General features: G+C 44.5%; 1 protein-coding gene across 2 annotated transcripts; it reads left to right on the plus strand.

Annotated features, from left to right (window-relative positions):
* The first annotated feature begins 2902 nt into the window (after nt 1-2902).
* Nucleotides 2903-16370, plus strand: LOC111834387 (heat shock 70 kDa protein 1). Of its 2 annotated transcripts, XM_023793628.2 has the most exons (6): nt 2903-2928; nt 4005-4275; nt 5494-5592; nt 7779-7912; nt 16036-16153; nt 16246-16370. In XM_023793628.2, exons 2-6 carry the CDS (start codon nt 4042-4044, stop codon nt 16312-16314), a joined length of 654 nt encoding a protein of 217 aa, XP_023649396.2. In that variant the 5' UTR covers nt 2903-2928; nt 4005-4041; the 3' UTR covers nt 16315-16370. The 2 variants fall into 2 exon arrangements, with proteins under 2 accessions (XP_023649396.2, XP_072569410.1); XM_072713309.1 differs by lacking the exons at nt 16036-16153; nt 16246-16370 and adding an exon at nt 13149-14034.
* Nucleotides 16371-19101: the final 2731 nt, after the last annotated feature.

A 19101-nucleotide genomic window follows, 5' to 3' on the forward strand; every position in this document is an offset into this window, starting at 1 on the left:
ACGATTGTTTACTGTTACCGAGGTTTTTTTTATCAGTGGGTTTGTGAGGGCGAGAAGGAGAAAATGTAATGAGAGAGCCGGGGTTTGTCTTGAAAACTGACGAGGAGATCGGTTTAAAATGCTTTATTTGCACATTTTTGCATCTTATTAAAAACATTTATTTTTTGTTGTGTTTTTACCATTGTTTGATAATTTCTACATGGGATGCGTGTGTTTTTGTTAGTGTCTACCCTGAGTGTGACTATCGTTTAAACCATCAACTACCCTGTCTGTGCTGCTGTTAATTATCACTGGCAGTGAGTTGTGAATAAAGTCAGACCTTCCATTTTAAAAGAGCTGTCATCTCCCTTTATTAAAATGACCCTCACACCTGCTGCACTGGTGTCAGATGTGGGACTGACTTGAGCCGACAACTTCAATGAACCAGGAGGATAAGAGGGAAGCCCCGGGAGGTGTACGTTGCGCTGGAGGAGCAGAGGGAAGTCCTGGGAGGTGTGCATTGTGCTGGAGGAGCAGAGGGAAGCCCTGGGAGGTGTGTGTTGTGCTGGAGGAGCAGAGGGAAGCCCTGGGAGGTGTGCGTTGTGCTGGAGGAGCGGTGGAGGAGCAGAGGGAAGCCCCGGGAGGTGTGCGTTGTGCTGGAGGAGCAGAGGGAAGCCCCGGGAGGTATGCGTTGCGCTGGAGGAGCAGAGGGAAGTCCTGGGAGGTGTGCGTTGTGCTGGAGGAGCGGTGGAGGAGCAGAGGGAAGCCCCGGGAGGTGTGCGTTGTGCTGGAGGAGCAGAGGGAAGCCCTGGGGGGTGTGTGTTGTGCTGGAGGAGCAGAGGGAAGCCCCGGGAGGTGTGCGTTGTGCTGGAGGAGCAGAGGGAAGCCCCGGGAGGTGTGCATTGTGCTGGAGAAGCAGAGGGAAGCCCCGGGAGGTGTGCATTGTGTCTTTTGCTTTGGTGCGAAGGAGTCCTTCATGGAGCCCTACTTCATCCAGGTGCACCTCCCAGCATGACACAACAGCTAGGGTACTATGGAGATAGCAGTCCACTTCATGCTTGTCCTGCAGGGGAGGTATTTCAGGTCCTCCCTAGCCCGTCCCCAAAGGAGTAGTGAGATTACGCTACCCTGGTCACAGTGATGAAGCTACGTTTCAGCTGGCAGCATCAGAAGAGATCATGAGGGGGGAACTGGCTACCCAGTGGAGCTCCCCATGTTACTCCAGTGCCATGCAGGATGAGCTGCCGCATCATGCCTTTGTTAAGACACTGTTACATGTCACTGTCACATCCAGTTACGAGTCCCAGCTACGTGAAAGCAATCCTGTCTACACCATCAACACCATGCCAACCACTAGCCATACTGTGCCCCCAGGTGTGACGGTGAACCTGTCACTGACAGAGTCTTCGTCCGCATCACCCGGTATGGGACCTTCATCCCTGTTTAGTTAAGTGGGCTGGCTGGGCCCTGAACATGGTCTGCATGTGGACTGTATAGCGGAGGGCACATATTGCTGAGGACATGGGCTGAACCATCACCCTCATCTGCCTGAACCTCCTCCCAGTCACTGACCAGCTGGCCCCTCCAGGGTGGGAGGCCACCGAGATCTGCCTCATGTCCATCATCGGTGTGCGCACGCCTATGAGGGGGAGACGTGGCTCAGCATCAGGCTAGCCTGAGATCTGCCTCATGTCCATCATCGGTGTGCGCACGCCTATGAGGGGGGAGACGTGGCTCAGCATCAGGCTAGCCTGAGATCTGCCTCATGTCCATCATCGGTGTGCGCACGCTTATGAGGGGGGAGACGTGGCTCAGCATCAGGCTAGCCTGAGATCTGCCTCATGTCCATCATCGGTGTGCGCACGCTTATGAGGGGGGAGACGTGGCTCAGCATCAGGCTAGTGGGGCAGACCAAAGAGCAAGAAGTGACCCCTGAATCATCAGCCTCAGTGTGCTGTCCCAACTGGCAACACCTCTATGTAGACACAGCAACGCTCAAGGAAGAAGATGGCCACAAGCTGAGCTGACAGACATGGCAGTGGAATAGCAAAAGCAACCACTGTGCCCCCAACTGTTCTAGAGCCTTCTGATGTACAACCAACCCATCTAATGCAACGTTTCTGTGAAAGCACGATGGCTAGACCATCGGAGGAGGTGGTGCAGGCAGTTTGCACGATGGCTAGACCATCCCAGGAGGTGGTGCAGGCAGAGGTGGGCATTTCAGGTCCAGAAGGAAAAAATCCAAACCAGGATTTTGTTTCAACCAACCGGTTGAGCTGTCCACCTCTGGCTGTCAGTAAAGTCAGAGTGTCCATCTTGAAGGAGCTGGCCTTTATTAAAATGACCAATAAACATCTTTTAGCATTAAATAAGTCAAAAGTGACCCTTTCACTGAAAATGTAGGCCTTCAGAACTATTACTATGCAGCTAAAAAGAGAAAGATAGTCTGACCTACAGTATACGCAGAAGCTTAGACTAATTAACTCTGGCTGCTGCTGTATGTCGGGTAAAGTCTGACCCCTAGTGGCGCGAATTGCAATACAACCCCAAATCGGAAAGATGACTTTGTTCGAAATCTGTAGCGTCTGGCCATTATTAAGTTGAAAATTTTCACATCAGAAAACACATTTTTAAATAAATCAACTAATATCATTATGCGTCTTTTGTTTCGACGGTAAATATAGAAACATTCCAGCCGTAAACTTTAGTCATACTAGTTGACATAATAAACAAAATTGATGGACAGATCGTAGAACCGCACTCAGAATGTATACTGTTAACATTCTCTAGTGTGATTTAATTGATCATAATTTGTTGTAATCTGCAAGCAAATGACTGCCCCCACACTGCGCCAATCCATGGGCAAACATTTTGTTTCCATGGCAACAAGTTGCGACGTTAAAAAAATTAATGTAAACGGGGGAACTGGCATGGCGGTACGGTACGCAGGTCAGTGACTGCTGGCCGTCTTCATTTACTTTGCCACAGTTTATATAGGCAGTTAATGATGGTCAAACCCTAGCGAAATGTTATATGTTAATAAATGCACGTAAATAGTCTTCATGCATTGCAGGCGGAAGCCCCAATTTTGTACAGCACTGACTCTAAACATGACTGATCAGTAACGTTAGGCTCGATGTGTTCAGTAGGCTATTTTATGGATATTTGCATTCCACTAATACAAAAAGCACTCAAATAATCGCTGCTGATTTAACCACATTGTTTACTCGTTTAGCTTTCAACCACTAGTCTGGCGTGATTTGGTCCAGACACATTAATTTAAATAGCCTATATCAATTGATCAGACCTTTTACCCTTAGCTACACGTCCGCAACGTTTCCATGTCAAACAAGTGATACATCATCAGTTTAATGGTGATGGTTGTAAAGTAACATCCATGGGTGGATGGACTGCTGGTGTAAAGATAATTAACAGCTTGTATAAGAGTAGATAAGAGTACTCTAAAGAGAAGGAGCATGAAGCCACCACAATTGATTGTTAGAAGTGTATTTAGATCAGGTTTTGTAGCCTGGCATTGTGTGATCACTGTAGTACTTCTGGATATTCTGTGTTGCTAGGCAATAAGTATTAAAAAATAAATGCCGACAGGAGTTTATATATATATAAGTACATTTTAAAAAGTACATTTTAACTGAGTATTATGCAGGACAAATATACCATTATACTGATATCCCGCAGAGGTGAAAGGGTTTCCTATCATAAGTCATAATGACGGGTTCTGGTTGGTGCCCCGTCCTGGGTTATTCCCTACCTTGCGTCCGTTGCTCGCGTGGGACAGTACACAGGCGGCAGCCTCTGCTGATTGGAACAGCATAGAACCTCAACGGTATTACACTGAAGGTGACGGCCATTGTTCCTCCCAGACTGTTGTATAAAAGAACATGCGGGAAAATGTCAGTAGCCCTGGAAACCCGGAATTATCCAATACAGACGTGTTCAGTGGCCTCTCACTAGTGAACAGCTCTAACTCACTCCCGTCATCATTATTTCCCATTTCTTTCCAGATTTTTGTTTTGGAAACACACCGCTCTGGATTTTGGAATGGTCTTTTGTGAATATTCAGTTTTCTTCCTGGTAGATGTATTTTGTGTAGTTATAAATTCATGCAGTGCACCTCATTCTACAGTTTTTCTTAAAGGACCACAGAATGTGGTTTTTGGTAGCTGCCAAGAGCGAACACTGTTTCCATACCACTGGGCTCCGGATCGGATGGAAAACGAGCTATCACTGAAAGGATGTCCACACCGGGGTCCCGGCTGCTATGACAACCACACTGTGAGTTGACTGCAGGGCTTTTGCTATTATAAACACTGTCATTGGAGTCTTGTTGACCACAGTGGTCTCCTCACCTGCTTTAATCACTAACATGCTGCTTCTGATCACTAACACAAAACATAATGAAAAGACAGGGAAAATACAGCTCTGGAAAAATCAAGAGACCACTCTATATTTTTTTAAAATCTGCATTTTAAATCTGTGTTTAATCCTGGTTCTGCTGGCAGAGGCTACACTGCGAGGCAGGCAGCTTCCAGGCTCAAAATCTCTAAGACAGCAGTACACAAGAATTAAGTGAAGCAGGAGACACTGGGAACGACCAGAAACCAGCCAGGATGTGGGCAGAAGCAGCTTTCTAATGCTCTAATGCCAGGTGCAACTTATCCAGCCATGCGAACCGGGGTGGGGGGTGGCTCTGTGGGCTTAAGTCTTGGCGCCTGTGATTAGAAGACCGCTAGGTCAAGCCCCACGCTTGACAGAACAGTCACATGTCTGTGGGTCCTTGAGGCCATGAATCCCCAGCTCCAGGGGTTCTGCATGTTATCTGACTCTGCTGTCACCCCCCAAGCTATGGAGAGCAAGATGGGGCTGCGAAAGAAAAGCATCCCAAGCTACCTGCACTTGTGCATATGGCAAATAAAAAGGCACGTTTTTGCAGGATGACCTCAAGTGACCTTCAAAAAGAATTAATGTGGCATGAAGGACACTGCTACGGTAGTTAGGACTCCTAGAAGCAATCGAAGACCCATAAGGAAGACGCTCTTCATGATGAGAAGCAGGGAAGAGCCAGGCTGCAGTTTTAGACAGACGCATTTCCCGTAAGCTGAGAAATAAGTGAAACTAAAAATGTTGCTGTGGTCTCAGTTTTTTGTAGCTGTAGGTTACATCCATGCCACAGTTGCATTGCATTCACTTTTGTTATTTCCTAATACATTATATGGGTGCGTCTTCCTTCTACAAGTCCTCTATTCTCTCGGGTCAGTAATATAAGTGATATAGGCGGCTGCCTAGGGAGGCATCTTTTGAGGGGGCCCTGTCTTCTGGAATGGTGCTTGTTTCTCGTCCAGATTTGACTCTACCATAGCAGCTCTTCTAGTAGAAACCCCTGTTTATCCCTTTAAGGTTTTGGTGCAATTCCTATATTATCAAACTATGGTTGGCATACAAAGTTGGGATTAGAACCTGGCATGTGCTGGTTTTTTCTCTTCGTTTTGTTAGGTGGGCACTATTGTCTATGAGCTGGAGAAGAGGCCATTGAGCAAGAAAGGCTACATCTTGGCAGCAAGAACCGCAGCCCGCTTCCTGCCCCCAGCCCAGGTACTCCAGGAGAACACTCAGAAACCAAAGCCCTGCCTTTCATTAGGGTCATAACTTTTAAACGTCTTATATGCACTATATGGACAAAAGTATTGGTACTCTAGCCTGTTCAACATCTCACTCTGAATTAAAGGGTATTAAGACTAAGCCTTAGTTGCTATAGTATCCTGTGCTCTTCTGGGAAGGCTTTCCATTAGACACAGGAACATTGCTGGTGGGATTTGCTGCCATTCAGGTTGGGTATTGACACTGGCTGATCAGGTCCCTTTCTGGGAGCTTGCATGACCTACCACTTTGCAGCTGAACTCGTTTCCACTTCACAGTCACTTCACTTGCGTTTGACCAGGATGGCTCTAGCAGGGCAGAAATCTAGAGACCTGACTTGTCGGAATGATGTCCAATGGTGTCCAATGACGGTGCTGGGCTGACTAACCTCTTCTGTATGACACCCCCCCCCACCAATTCTGCTGCCATTGTTTGACACAGCAGGTTGCATGGCTGAGTGCTTAGTTACACACCTGTATGTCAGCAGTGGGTGTGGATTTATAACTTTGCTCTCACCGGAGGCGGACGCACTTCTCTCCCTCTCCCTCCCCTTATCTTCCCTGCTTTGCTCCTCTCGTCTCGTCTAGTCTACTGTCTTACTGTCTATACTTGAGAGACTCTCTCAGCCCTGCTCTTCAAAACTAAGGAAATTATGGATTTGATCAACTGGTCTCTCAACGCAATTGACACCATCTTCTCGACGAGAAGCCCAGGTTCAGGGGAACCTGACTGTCCTGCAGGAACATACGCAGCTGGCTACATGATGGACGGATGGGAGAAGTGGAGGGTCATGTGTCTGGCAGCTCTTTCCGTGGAGGACATCGAAGACATTTACCTATTCGGAACCATGATTACAGGTCTGATGCTGATTGGATTAGGCATTGCCCTGACTTATCGGAAATTGAAGAAAATGGTGACAGCCGCTCAAAGCCCAACTAGGCTGGCCGGGATGATTGACGGACTTGGCAGAGCTGTTGGCGCCCAGACTATGGCTATAGATCGCAAACTGGATAACATCACTGTGTCTAACGACCGCAGATTTAATAACATCACCGTGACTATGGACCGCAGATTTGATAACATCACGGAGAGGCTCACGGCTCTGCAAAGAATTTTTGATGGCGGAGACCAGCATGGACATTAGAGGAGCTGCGAAATTACAGTTTCTCACCTGAAAACCCAAACAACACCATTCTATCTGCTTTTGGCTCCCCCCTAATCAGCACGGGCCTTGGCCAAGGCCGCTGCTGAGCTCAACATCTCCCCCTGAAGAACAAGGCAGTGAGACTCTCTTGCATTCCTCTCCCCCAACCACAAGGACACCCTACCCCCATCCCACGCCTTCGCCGCTTCATACCCCCAGCGTGAACGAACGGGTCCTTGTACAGCGCCGTTTGGCTGCAGGAACGGACGGCTGTTTGTCTATGCTGGACTACCTCCACCTCCCCCTTTCCCTTCCCCTGTTGCAAGTCTCGAATTTAGTGTTGTGAGATGTGGTGACTATGTGCTTATTGCTGAGGTGTTTTTTCTGTTCCTATATTGTACTCCCTACTGGAGTACAGTCTGGGGGCTGTTTTTTTTTATTCACCTCCACTCTCCTCACGTAATCTTGTTTCTCTGAGTTTTCCTATAGTCCCCTGTCTTCCTGACCTGTCTACCCCCTATTTGTGTATGCAATGTTTGTATATGTATGGTCAGGTTGATGGCCAGTTTTTTCACTGGTACTTGTGACTAGTGACATGGTGTATTGCAACAGCAATAAAGGGTTTCATCAATCAATCGATCAATCAATCAATCAATTTATGTCGGCAACTCCTGTAATTACTATGGGTGTCGCAGTACTTTTGTCCATATCGTGTAAATACTTATAACTGTATATATGAAACTGTAGCATAATGTGTACTTTGCAAGGTGTAAAAAGAAGTAAAACCACATGATCCGATAACATCTCATGTTTTCTTCAGCAGCACATCAGATATACTCTGACCACACATTTTTCCTGTAAATTGAAATACTGGAAATACAGGTTCACAGCAATAAAAATCTATCTGCGGTTTATAAGTGTATTTTGTGCATGTATATTTGGTGACATATAAAGGTGCTATAGTTATTTCTACATGATGTGCCCATGTTTTTGCTAGACCAACACTCCCTCCCCCCAGAAGTATCAGAACGATTGGTCCTGTCTTAAGCTCCTCCCACCCTGCAAGCCCCCATTTTCCTCATCTACACAGAGGTTCATGACCCAGCGGGTAACACTGGACTCTAACCCAGGGTGAGTAACAATCATCCTGCCTGTTTTTAGGCTTCGAACCCCACCTCTGCTCAGTGTGTCTGCAGCATGATGCTCTCCCTGTGGGACGTACATTTCCTCAGGATATTCCAGGTTCCTCCTACAGGCCAAAGACATTTATTCCTACGAAATGCTGCCTCTGAATTCCCTGTGACGTATTAGCATCATGCCCAGGATGTGACCCTGTCTGGTGCTGCCTCTGAATTCCCCATGACGTATTAGCATCGCGCCCAGGATGTGACCCTGTCTGGTGCTGCCTCTGAATTCCCTGTGACGTATTAGCATCGCGCCCAGGATGTGACCCTGTCTGGTGCTGCCTCTGAATTCCCTGTGACGTATTAGCATCGCGCCCAGGATGTGACCCTGTCTGGTGCTGCCTCTGAATTCCCTGTGACGTATTAGCATCGCGCCCAGGATGTGACCCTGTCTGGTGCTGCCTGATGGAGGCTCCAGATCCCCCATGACATTGTACTGGATAAACTGGGAAGATGGGTGGATGGGTTAGGGTTTGCATACACAGCTAAAGCACTAGCGTTTAATAGATGCTTTTTCAGTAAATTAATTTGTTGCATATAAGTTTCGGACTTATTGTATGCAAAATAAGTCTGAATTTCATGAACGAATCACTCTGCTCTTTCCAAGCTACCAAAGTTGAATGTAGTGGAATGTGGGTCCAGCGGCCACCTCCCTTGGCAAATGAAGGGATGTTTTCTCTGTGTTTCTAAATATATACACTTTCTACTGTTGCCCTAAATCTGAAGATGAATTTGAATTGTTTAACCATTGCAAATTTCCAAAACGTAATCTTTTTTTTGTTGTTTTTGAGATTAAACTACATCCGATTCATACATTATAGGATGGGGACCCAAGACTCACTCAACTCTCATGTAATACAATGAAGATCTTTGGGTGAATTTCCAAAACTCATTAAGTCCTCAGAAAATTTCTCAGAAATGTATCCTGTGGAGTGAGTTTTGGAAAGTTGCTCTTCAAATAAGAATGCACAAACAAATCATAATAAATAATTTTACACTAAAGTTTCAAAAGCTTTAAATGCATGAATGCACTACAAGTCCCCTAAATATACTACTGCACATATATTTTTATATACTTCCAGCATCTCACTGTATTCAACATTTAGTGCACCACACCGAAGGCTATTCTGTTATGCCATATATCAACACTGCTTTGTACAAAACCCCATGATCTACAAACTGCAAAGAAACATACACTCACCTAAAGGATTATTAGGAACACCTGTTCAATTTCTCATTAATGCAATTATCTAATCAACCAATCACATGGCAGTTGCTTCAATGCATTTAGGGGTGTGGTCCTGGTCAAGACAATCTCCTGAACTCCAAACTGAATGTCAGAATGGGAAAAAAAGGTGATTTAAGCAATTTTGAGCGTGGCATGGTTGTTGGTGCCAGACGGGCCGGTCTGAGTATTTCACAATCTGCTCAGTTACTGGGATTTTCACGCACAACCATTTCTAGGGTTTACAAAGAATGGTGTGCAAAGGGAAAAACATCCAGTATGCGGCAGTCCTGTGGGCGAAAATGCCTTGTTGATGCTAGAGGTCAGAGGAGAATGGGCCGACTGATTCAAGCTGATAGAAGAGCAACTTTGACTGAAATAACCACTCGTTACAACCGAGGTATGCAGCAAAGCATTTGTAAAGCCACAACACGCACAACCTTGAGGCGGATGGGCTACAACAGCAGAAGACCCCACCGGGTACCACTCATCTCCACTACAAATAGGAAAAAGAGGCTACAATTTGCACGAGCTCACCAAAATTGGACAGTTGAAGACTGGAAAAATGTTGCCTGGTCTGATGAGTCTCGATTTCTGTTGAGACATTCAAATGGTAGAGTCAGAATTTGGTGTAAACAGAATGAGAACATGTATCCATCATGCCTTGTTACCACTGTGCAGGCTGGTGGTGGTGGTGTAATGGTGTGGGGGATGTTTTCTTGGCACACTTTAGGCCCCTTAGTGCCAATTGGGCATCGTTTAAATGCCACGGCCTACCTGAGCATTGTTTCTGACCATGTCCATCCCTTTATGACCACCATGTACCCATCCTCTGATGGCTACTTCCAGCAGGATAATGCACCATGTCACAAAGCTCGAATCAATTCAAATTGGTTTCTTGAACATAACAATGAGTTCACTGTACTACAATGGCCCCCACAGTCACCAGATCTCAACTCAATAGAGCATCTTTGGGATGTGGTGGAACGGGAGCTTCGTGCCCTGGATGTGCATCCCACAAATCTCCATCAACTGCAAGATGCTATCCTATCAATATGGGCCAACATTTCTAAAGAATGCTTTCAGCACCTTGTTGAATCAATGCCACGTAGAATGAAGGCAGTTCTGAAGGCGAAAGGGGGTCAAACACCGTATTAGTATGGTGTTCCTAATAATCCTTTAGGTGAGTGAATATCAATATTACAAAATATACGTACCCCTGTTTCTGCTGACAGCAATGACGAAAAAGCACTACATAACTTATTTAACTTGGTCCAAAATTATTGCACGCAGGCTAGGCCTATATTTTGTGCATCTTTAATATTGTCGACACTGATGTTTGGTTCGGTTGCGTCAAGACATATACTATATGATTGCCACTTTACTCGGTTTGTTGATTTGTTCGCCTGACCGAGTTCCCCATTCAACATTTTTTGTCATTACTGACACCTATTTATTGTACCTGTTTTACTACTGACAGAAAAAAGTATTGTTCATGGCGCTTAATTCACCTCGATCTGTCGCGACCATTCACACGGACTGTATATACCTCAGCCTTAATGTCAAAGTACGTAGTGTGCGGCAGCGTTGTATTTACTCCTTCCAGTAATATTAATTGTAAGGCTGTCGTGTCTTATTGTACCCTAATGCCAGGTCTAGCAAACGTAGTACGGCGTGCTGAAATAAACCTCTTACAACAGAATAAAAGGAATAACAATATGTGATTGTCGCTTATCGCAACCACATAATAAACTTAGGAAACCAATTAACAAACAAAACTGACTCAGTCTACTTTGAACTATTTTTATTAAAATTATATGATTATTAAAACAAAGTTATTAAAAATTAACCTTAAATAAAGACTAGTGATGGGCACTGCGGCTCATCCCTAAGGCAAAAAAGCGTTGACCCAGAGGTGCTGATAATCAACACAGTTTTAAAGAGAGTGTTCCATATCTTCTTTGTACTGAAACACAAAAAGAAAGGGATCGAGCTAGGTCATCCAGATCATCATTCTGTTTTAGTTTGTTTAGAGCTTTATGGCAGCCCAGGTGTTGCATTCGTCCAGAACCGGCTGTGAATTAGCATCCCATATAGATATGTGCATCTAAAATATAATTAATAAAAATCATTGTCATGTACAGTAATAATTAGGCCTACTTCATTTCACAGCACATGTAACATTTGTAACAGAGCTGCCTAATTCACTAAAGCTAAACAGATTTGGAACTAAATAAATATTTATAACATTTTTTTTCTTTTTCAGTAGCAAAATCTGTATGGCATTAATTAGAAACTACGAACTCTCAAACGGGAGTTTGCGGACACAGTTTAAGCTTAAGTAACCAATTTAAAGCTTAATTTGGAAGAAAAAAAAACACACCGGTCGAAACTTTCTAAAACTGCAGCGGCTACAGTGCTACCGTTATTGCTTGTTCTACTCACTTTTTTCTTTCGACATAGCTAAGCCTAAACCCTCTCCCACTGACAAGCCCGGGCTGTGTGTAGAGATCATGTGATTATCTGGTACCGCCTCCATGCTGTAAGTTTGCATAGCGTCATGTCCGGACTCGCTTGTGGAGATCACGGTGTTTCCGGCCCTCTAGTGGAGTTCCTCCTGGTGAAGGTCTGTAGCCGGATGCTCTTGGGGAAAAGACGGGAACACTTGCTGTATGTGATGGAAACCACGCACTAAAGAGAATTCTAGAAAGTTTACGTTTAATATATAAGTGGATAATTTAGGACGCTGGAAATAACCGGCGTCGCTCAGGAGATTGACGGGGATTAAACGGAGACTGCAGCAGGGTTGGGGCCATTCCGGAATGCGTCGATCGATTCCAGTCCAAATCAGGAAATGGAACTGGAGTTGGAACTTAAATATCCCTGAAATTTAAATTCAACTCCAATGCTGTTCCCTGTAGTTTTTTTTTTCCCAATCCCAGATCCAGTTCCATTTCCTGATTTGGACTGGAATTGATCGATGCATTCCGGAATGGCCCCAACCCTGCTGTAAGTTAGCAACTTGTATGAACTGAGGGCTATTAATTAAGGGTTCAAAGCACGTAGTGCTATGGAACCTTATTGTTTTTTTATAGTTATATTTTATGTGTTATGCACAAAATGTATCTCACTTACTGTCGAGATCAGTATTAAAGCCATGGGAATTTTGTTTAAAGTAAAACGACAAAGATTCAGATTTGAGGTATAAACGTAAAACAACGATAAAAAACATGGCGGCGTTCAAGCGCTGAAATAAATCTGCCTGCGTCGTTGGAAACCACGCAGACAGCATCTATACCAGGGGTGGCTAATCTTATCCGCAAAGGGCCGGTGTGTGTGCAGGTTTTTGGGATAACCTGTGTTCTGTCGAAAAATACTACCTATCGATACGTGCTATCGAGCCTTTCTGCGCATGTGCAGTTCCACCGTTTTGGGATTAGGGTTAGGTTTTAGGGGTTAGGGTTAAGGTATGGGTTTTAGGGGTTAGGGTTAAGGTATGGGTTTTAGGGGTTTTGGGGGGTTAGGGTAAGAGTTAGGGTTAGGGCTATCTATTAGCACTACGGTAGCATTTTTTGACAAGGCAGCATATATCGACAGAACAACCTGTAGGTCAGCTGTTCAAACCCAGGTGTGAGGACTCTTCAGCCAATCAGTCCTCTAATTAGTAATATGATTGGGAGTTGCAGCGAAAACCCGCATACACACTGGCCCTTTGCGGATAAGATTGGCCACCCCTGATCTATACTGTACATCAGTAATGCGTTCCGTGTCATATCTCCTCATGGAATTAATTTATACATTGTTTAGGAATATAACACAATTGTAGGGAAAGTAGGTACTGGATGTTAGACTATTTCTGATGTCTGATATATCACAGAAAATAAAGGCAAATATATTACCTTTTAAAATTGTTATAAATGTCAATTTTAGTAGTACAAAATTGTTTTTGCTTTTGTAGGATAACTTTGCCAGTAGTTAAGATGTCTTCAGCCAAAGGATTATCAATCGGCATCGACCTGGGCACCACCTACTCCTGCGTGGGAGTGTTTCAGCATGGAAAAGTGGAAATCATTGCCAACGACCATGGAAACAGAACCACTCCCAGCTATGTGGCCTTCACAGACACCGAACGGTTCATCGGAGACACTGCCAGGAACCAGGTGGCCAAGAACCCCAATAATACCATCTTTGATGCCAAGCGGCTGATCGGCAGAAGGTTTGACGATCCTGTAGTGCAGTCCGACATGAAGCAATGGCCCTTCAAAGTGATCAGCGATGGAGGAAAACCCAAAGTTGAGGTTGAGTACAAAGGAGAGACCAAGGGATTCTACCCAGAAGAAATCTCCTCCATGGTCCTGGTGAAAATGAAGGAGATTGCAGAAGCTTACCTGGGGCAGAAAGTGTCAAATGCTGTCATCACTGTCCCCGCCTACTTCAATGACTCCCAGCGCCAAGCCACCAAGGATGCAGGAGTGATTGCTGGGCTGAACGTGTTGAGGATCATCAACGAGCCCACAGCGGCTGCCATCGCCTACGGCCTAGATAAAGGCAAGAAGGGGGAGCACAATGTCCTGATCTTTGACCTGGGTGGGGGCACCTTTGACGTGTCCATCCTGACCATCGAGGATGGCATCTTTGAGGTGAAGGCCACAGCGGGAGACACCCATCTGGGTGGTGAGGACTTTGACAATCGCATGGTCAATCACTTTGTGGAGGAGTTCAAGAGGAGATACAAGAAGGATATCAGTCAGAACAAAAGGGCACTGAGGAGGCTGCGCACAGCATGTGAGAGGGCCAAGAAAAACTTGACCTTCAGCTCCCAGGGCAGTATTAAGATTGATTGATGTGTAGAAGCCAATGCCTTCAAACAGAGAATCACCAGGGCACACTTTGAAGAAATGAATTCTGACCTCCTCAGAGGAACATTGGAACCTGTGGAAAAAGCCCTGAGAGATGCCAAACTGGACAAGTCGCAGATCCATGACATAGTGCTGGTGGGAGGCTCCACTCGAATTCCCAAGATCCAGAAACTGCTGCAAGATTTCTTCAACGGCAGAGAGCTGAATAAGAGCATCAATCCAGACGAGGCAGTGACCTACGGTGCAGCTGTTCAGGCAGCCATCCTAATGGGTGATACCTCTGAGAATGTTCAAGACTTACTTCTGCTGGATGTGGCTCCATTGTCTCTGGGCATCGAGACAGCAGGAGGAGTCATGACTGCTCTTATCAAACGTAACACTACCATTCCCAGCAAACAGACGCAGACTTTCACCACCTATGCTGATAACCAGCCAGGGGTCTTGATCCAGGTGTATGAGGGTGAACGAGCCATAATTAAAGTCAACAACCTGCTGGGGAAGTTTGATCTCACTGACATCCCTCCGGCCCCACGGGGGGTCCCCCAGATCGAGGTGACCTTTGACATTGATGCCAATGGCATACTGAATGTGTCAGCAGTTGACAAGAGCACTGGAAAGGAGAACAAGATCACCATCACCAATGACAAGGGTCGTCTGAGCAAGGAGGATATAGAGCGGATGGTGCAAGAGGCAGAGAGGTACAAAGCTGAGGACGACCTTCAGAGAGAGAAAATGGCTACCAAGAACTCTCTGGAATCATACGCCATCTACATGAAGAGCAGTGTGGAGGTTGAGAACATGGATGATGATGACAGGAAAAAGGTCATTGACATGTGCAGGGAGGCCATCACTTGGCTGGAGACCAATCTGCTGGCTGAGAAGGAGGAATATGAACATCAGCTGAAGGAGCTGGAGAAAGTGTGCAGCCCCATTGTCACCAAGCTGTACCAGGGAGGGACACCAGCTGGGGGCTGTGGAACCCAAGCAAAATCGAGCTCTGAGTAACTTTGATTGAAGAAGTGGGTTAAAAGTAGATGCCTGATGCTCACCTGACTTACAGAAATGTTCATGTTTGACCAAATGTGCCAAAAGTTATTTTGAAAATGTTCAACTTTATGAGTTTGTCAATGGACTGTTGACTGTGTCAAAGCACAGTAAGCATTAAATAGCCATTCTTATGCTGAATATTGTCAGAACTTTTTGGTTTTTTGTAAAACGTGGTCTTTTGTTTTGAATAGATGGTCACAGTTTTAGGGACAGTATTAGCAAAAATGTTCAATAGTGACCTTTTCTGTATTGATATTTATGTGGCGGTAGGTAATAATACACCAGGCAGAACCGTAAGTCACAGAATCTTAATACTGCTTTGTCTCTGTTCTGTTGAAACAAGTGGGATTTTTTTCCTTTTGTGCCAAAGCTTTGCACCTTATTCACTTTGCATTAAAATATATTATATGTCATCAGCGGTTTGCTCAGCGTGTGATGCTAATAATGCCAAGGCTGTGGGTTTGTTTGTTACCCGTATGTGCCACACCTGGTTTGGAAAGTGGTGATTTTGGCATTGGGTGCTTGAGCAAGGTCCAGTTGCTCCAGGGACCGGTTGACTCTGCTTTCATAAGCGCAAGTGCTTTGGATAAAAGCATCTCCGAAATAAATAAATGTATGTCATGCAATGAAAATCACTGTAGAATATGAAACACTTGTGAATTTGTTATCCATCCACCCATTTTGTAGCCACTTATCTTGGTCAAGGTTGCAGGGTGATTTATGTTTCGAATTAATGTTATGGTACTACTGTAATGCCACAAACTGGCAGCATGCAGTAATACTATTGGACTTGGTCACAAGGATAAAGTACTGAAACCCACCCATAATTTCCGATGAGTCGATTGCCAAAGGAGGAGCTGTCATTCAGATGCTTGCATAAGTTCAGTGTCACTGAAAGATTGATCACAATCCCCCACTAACTGCCAGTTCTTTCCACAGCCCAGGCTTGTATGCTCATGATGCTCCCCACACTAGGAAAGTATCGTGGCCAATGAGGTTCGGCCCCCCCGACTGGACTCAGGTGCCCATGCTGAAGAGGCGGAGCCTGAGGACAGAGGTGCGCACACTGACCTCAGGATTCAGTGACTTTTTAAGACCACAGGTACAACATAAAATGCATTAATTCAGATTTCAAATTTGTCATTTTAGCTCATTAGTGACAAGGAATTCCGAAAGCAAAGGAACCGGGTGGCATATCTACACCTCTATTACTCCTAAATCTACTCCTGAAGCTAAAAGAAGCATCACAGCTAATAAATGTTTTTTCACCTGTTTCTGTAGATCCATTTTTACACATTTGAAATGTTTTTCTACAATGTGTTGCAAAACGTACAGATCTCTTTGGGAAGTGATATAATGAAAGGTACTGTAAATGCACATAAATTAGCTATATCAAAAGTTCACCATATCAAGTTTAAGCCCTTCCATCTAATGCTGTGAAGTGAAAACAAAACTATACTCCAGACCAGCGGTGGCCAATCTTACCCGCAAAGGGCCGGTGTGTGTGCAGGTTTTAGGGGTAACTTGTAGGTCAGCTGTTCAAACCCAGGTGTGAGGACTCTTCAGCCAATCAGTCCTCCAGTTAGTAATATAATTAGGGAGCTGCAGTGAAAACCCGCCACACACGCCAGCCCTTTGCAGATAAGATTTGCCACCCCTGCTCCAGACCAACTAAAGATTACAGAGCCCTGAATTTGATACCGCTGCCTTCTGCTACAATGGCTATTTTACAGAATGTCCTATACAAACAGGAAACTCCCAACTGTTTTTTTATACATCAAGTGCTCTGGTGGTTTCTTTCTTCCCCAACAAATACAAGGAAGCATAGAGTTTAACCAGAAATATTTGTGTATTTAGCCTCTCAGGCCACTGGTACATCGTTTGCTCCTTCAAACAACAAATCATATTCCTGTGTATAAAAAAACACAGGAAGGGTCAAAAGGTTAATTTTGGGCAAGATGCATGACCCCGATAATTCTGAATGGGGTTTGAATTAGAGGTCGACCGATATTGAATTTTACCGATACCGATAGCTAGGTTGGTCCGTACTTGCCGATAACCGATTAATTAACCGATAGTTTTTAAAATGGATACTGGATTTAAAAAAAAAAACTAAATTAAAACACAACACTACATGTAAAATAGTACTAAACTTTATTATAAAAACCAAACAAAAAAACAGTACTGAATCATGAAAATGTGCTATATGAAATAAATATGAATATATTAATAAATATTGTGGTAAATTAAAGACATGCTTTCAAACTGAAAGAAAAAGTAACACTCCAAATAAATAAAAAAAAGTTACATACAAAATGAATTATAATAATAATTATATAATTATATAATATTATAATTATATATAATATTAATTATATAAATGTATATTATATGTGTAGTCTCCCACTATATTTGCTTCTATTTTGAAAACTTTTTTCTCTCTCCATAGGCAGAGGTTGACCAAACTGTTTGTGTAATCTGTTAACAACGCTCATTATATACCCGTCTTTTTAGGCAAGAACCAGATAATGAGTTTCACGTCATGAAATGGTTTTAATACGAAGGGAGCTGTATTACGTGATAACAAATTTAATAAAAACATCGTAAGTTAGGCCTATAATAGTAATGATTTCATTTCAAACAACAAATATATTATATAGAGAAGGTGACCCAGATAGCAAAATTCATGCGACCCATATCCGGCCCACACCAGACGCTTACATCCGGCCCACATACCGCATGGAATGATGGCACTTGGGCGGTCCACTCCTGTTTGCCAGATCTGAGCCACATAAAAGCCATAGCAATACCACATATCAGCCAGAATTCAACCAAATGAACCAGAACTGACCCTATTCTGGGCCACAGTTTGCTTTTATTCTGGCCCAGATCTGGCCCACACCAGACGCTTACATCCGGCCCACATACCGCATGGAATGATGGCACTTGGGCGGTCCACTCCTGTTTGCCAGATCTGAGCCACATAAAAGCCATAGCAATACCACATATCAGCCAGAATTCAACCAAATTAACCAGAACTGACCCTATTCTGGGCCACAGTTTGCTTTTATTCTGGCCCAGATCTGGCCCACACCAGACACTTACATCTGGCCCACATACCGCATGGAATGATGGCACTTGGGCGGTCCACTCCTGTTTGCCAGATCTGAGCCACATAAAAGCCATAGCAATACCACATATCAGCCAGAATTCAACCAAATGAACCAGAACTGACCCTATTCTGGGCCACAGTTTGCTTTTATTCTGGCCCAGATCTGGCCCACACCAGATGCTTACATCTGGCCCACATACCGCATGGAATGATGGCACTTGGGCGGTCCACTCCTGTTTGCCAGATCTGAGCCACATAAAAGCCATAGCAATACCACATATCAGCCAGAATTCAACCAAATGAACCAGAACTGACCCTATTCTGGGCCACAGTTTGCTTTTATTCTGGCCCACACCAGATGCTTACATCCGGCCCACATACCGCATGGAATGATGGCTCTTGGGCGGTGCACCCATTTGCCAGATCTGGGCCACAAATAAGCCAAAGCAATACCACATATCAGCCAGAATTCTACCAAATGAACCAAAACTTACACTTTCCAGGGCCACAATTTGCTTCTATTCTGGCCCAGATTCGGCCAAACCTGACACTTACATCCAGCCCACATACCACATGGAATGATAACCATGAAATTACAGATATAACAGAAATTACCCTAATTTGCACCACTGTTGATTGTTATTCTTACCCTGGACTTTCTCACATCCATATTGTTTATACGGCCCACTTGCTGAATGAAATTGTGACATTATGGCAGTGTACTGTATTTGCTAGATGTGGTTCACAAGCAGGCCACAGGTCAGATAAGATTTAATATAAAAAACTATAACTTTACCCTAAATAGGCCACATACTATATTTTACTCAATGACAATGGCAAGTAAATCATGTATTAACAAAATAACAATAACTAATTAAAACAAACACAAAATA

The sequence above is a fragment of the Paramormyrops kingsleyae genome, chromosome 6, assembly GCF_048594095.1.
Source record: "Paramormyrops kingsleyae isolate MSU_618 chromosome 6, PKINGS_0.4, whole genome shotgun sequence".
NCBI lineage: Eukaryota > Metazoa > Chordata > Actinopteri > Osteoglossiformes > Mormyridae > Paramormyrops > Paramormyrops kingsleyae.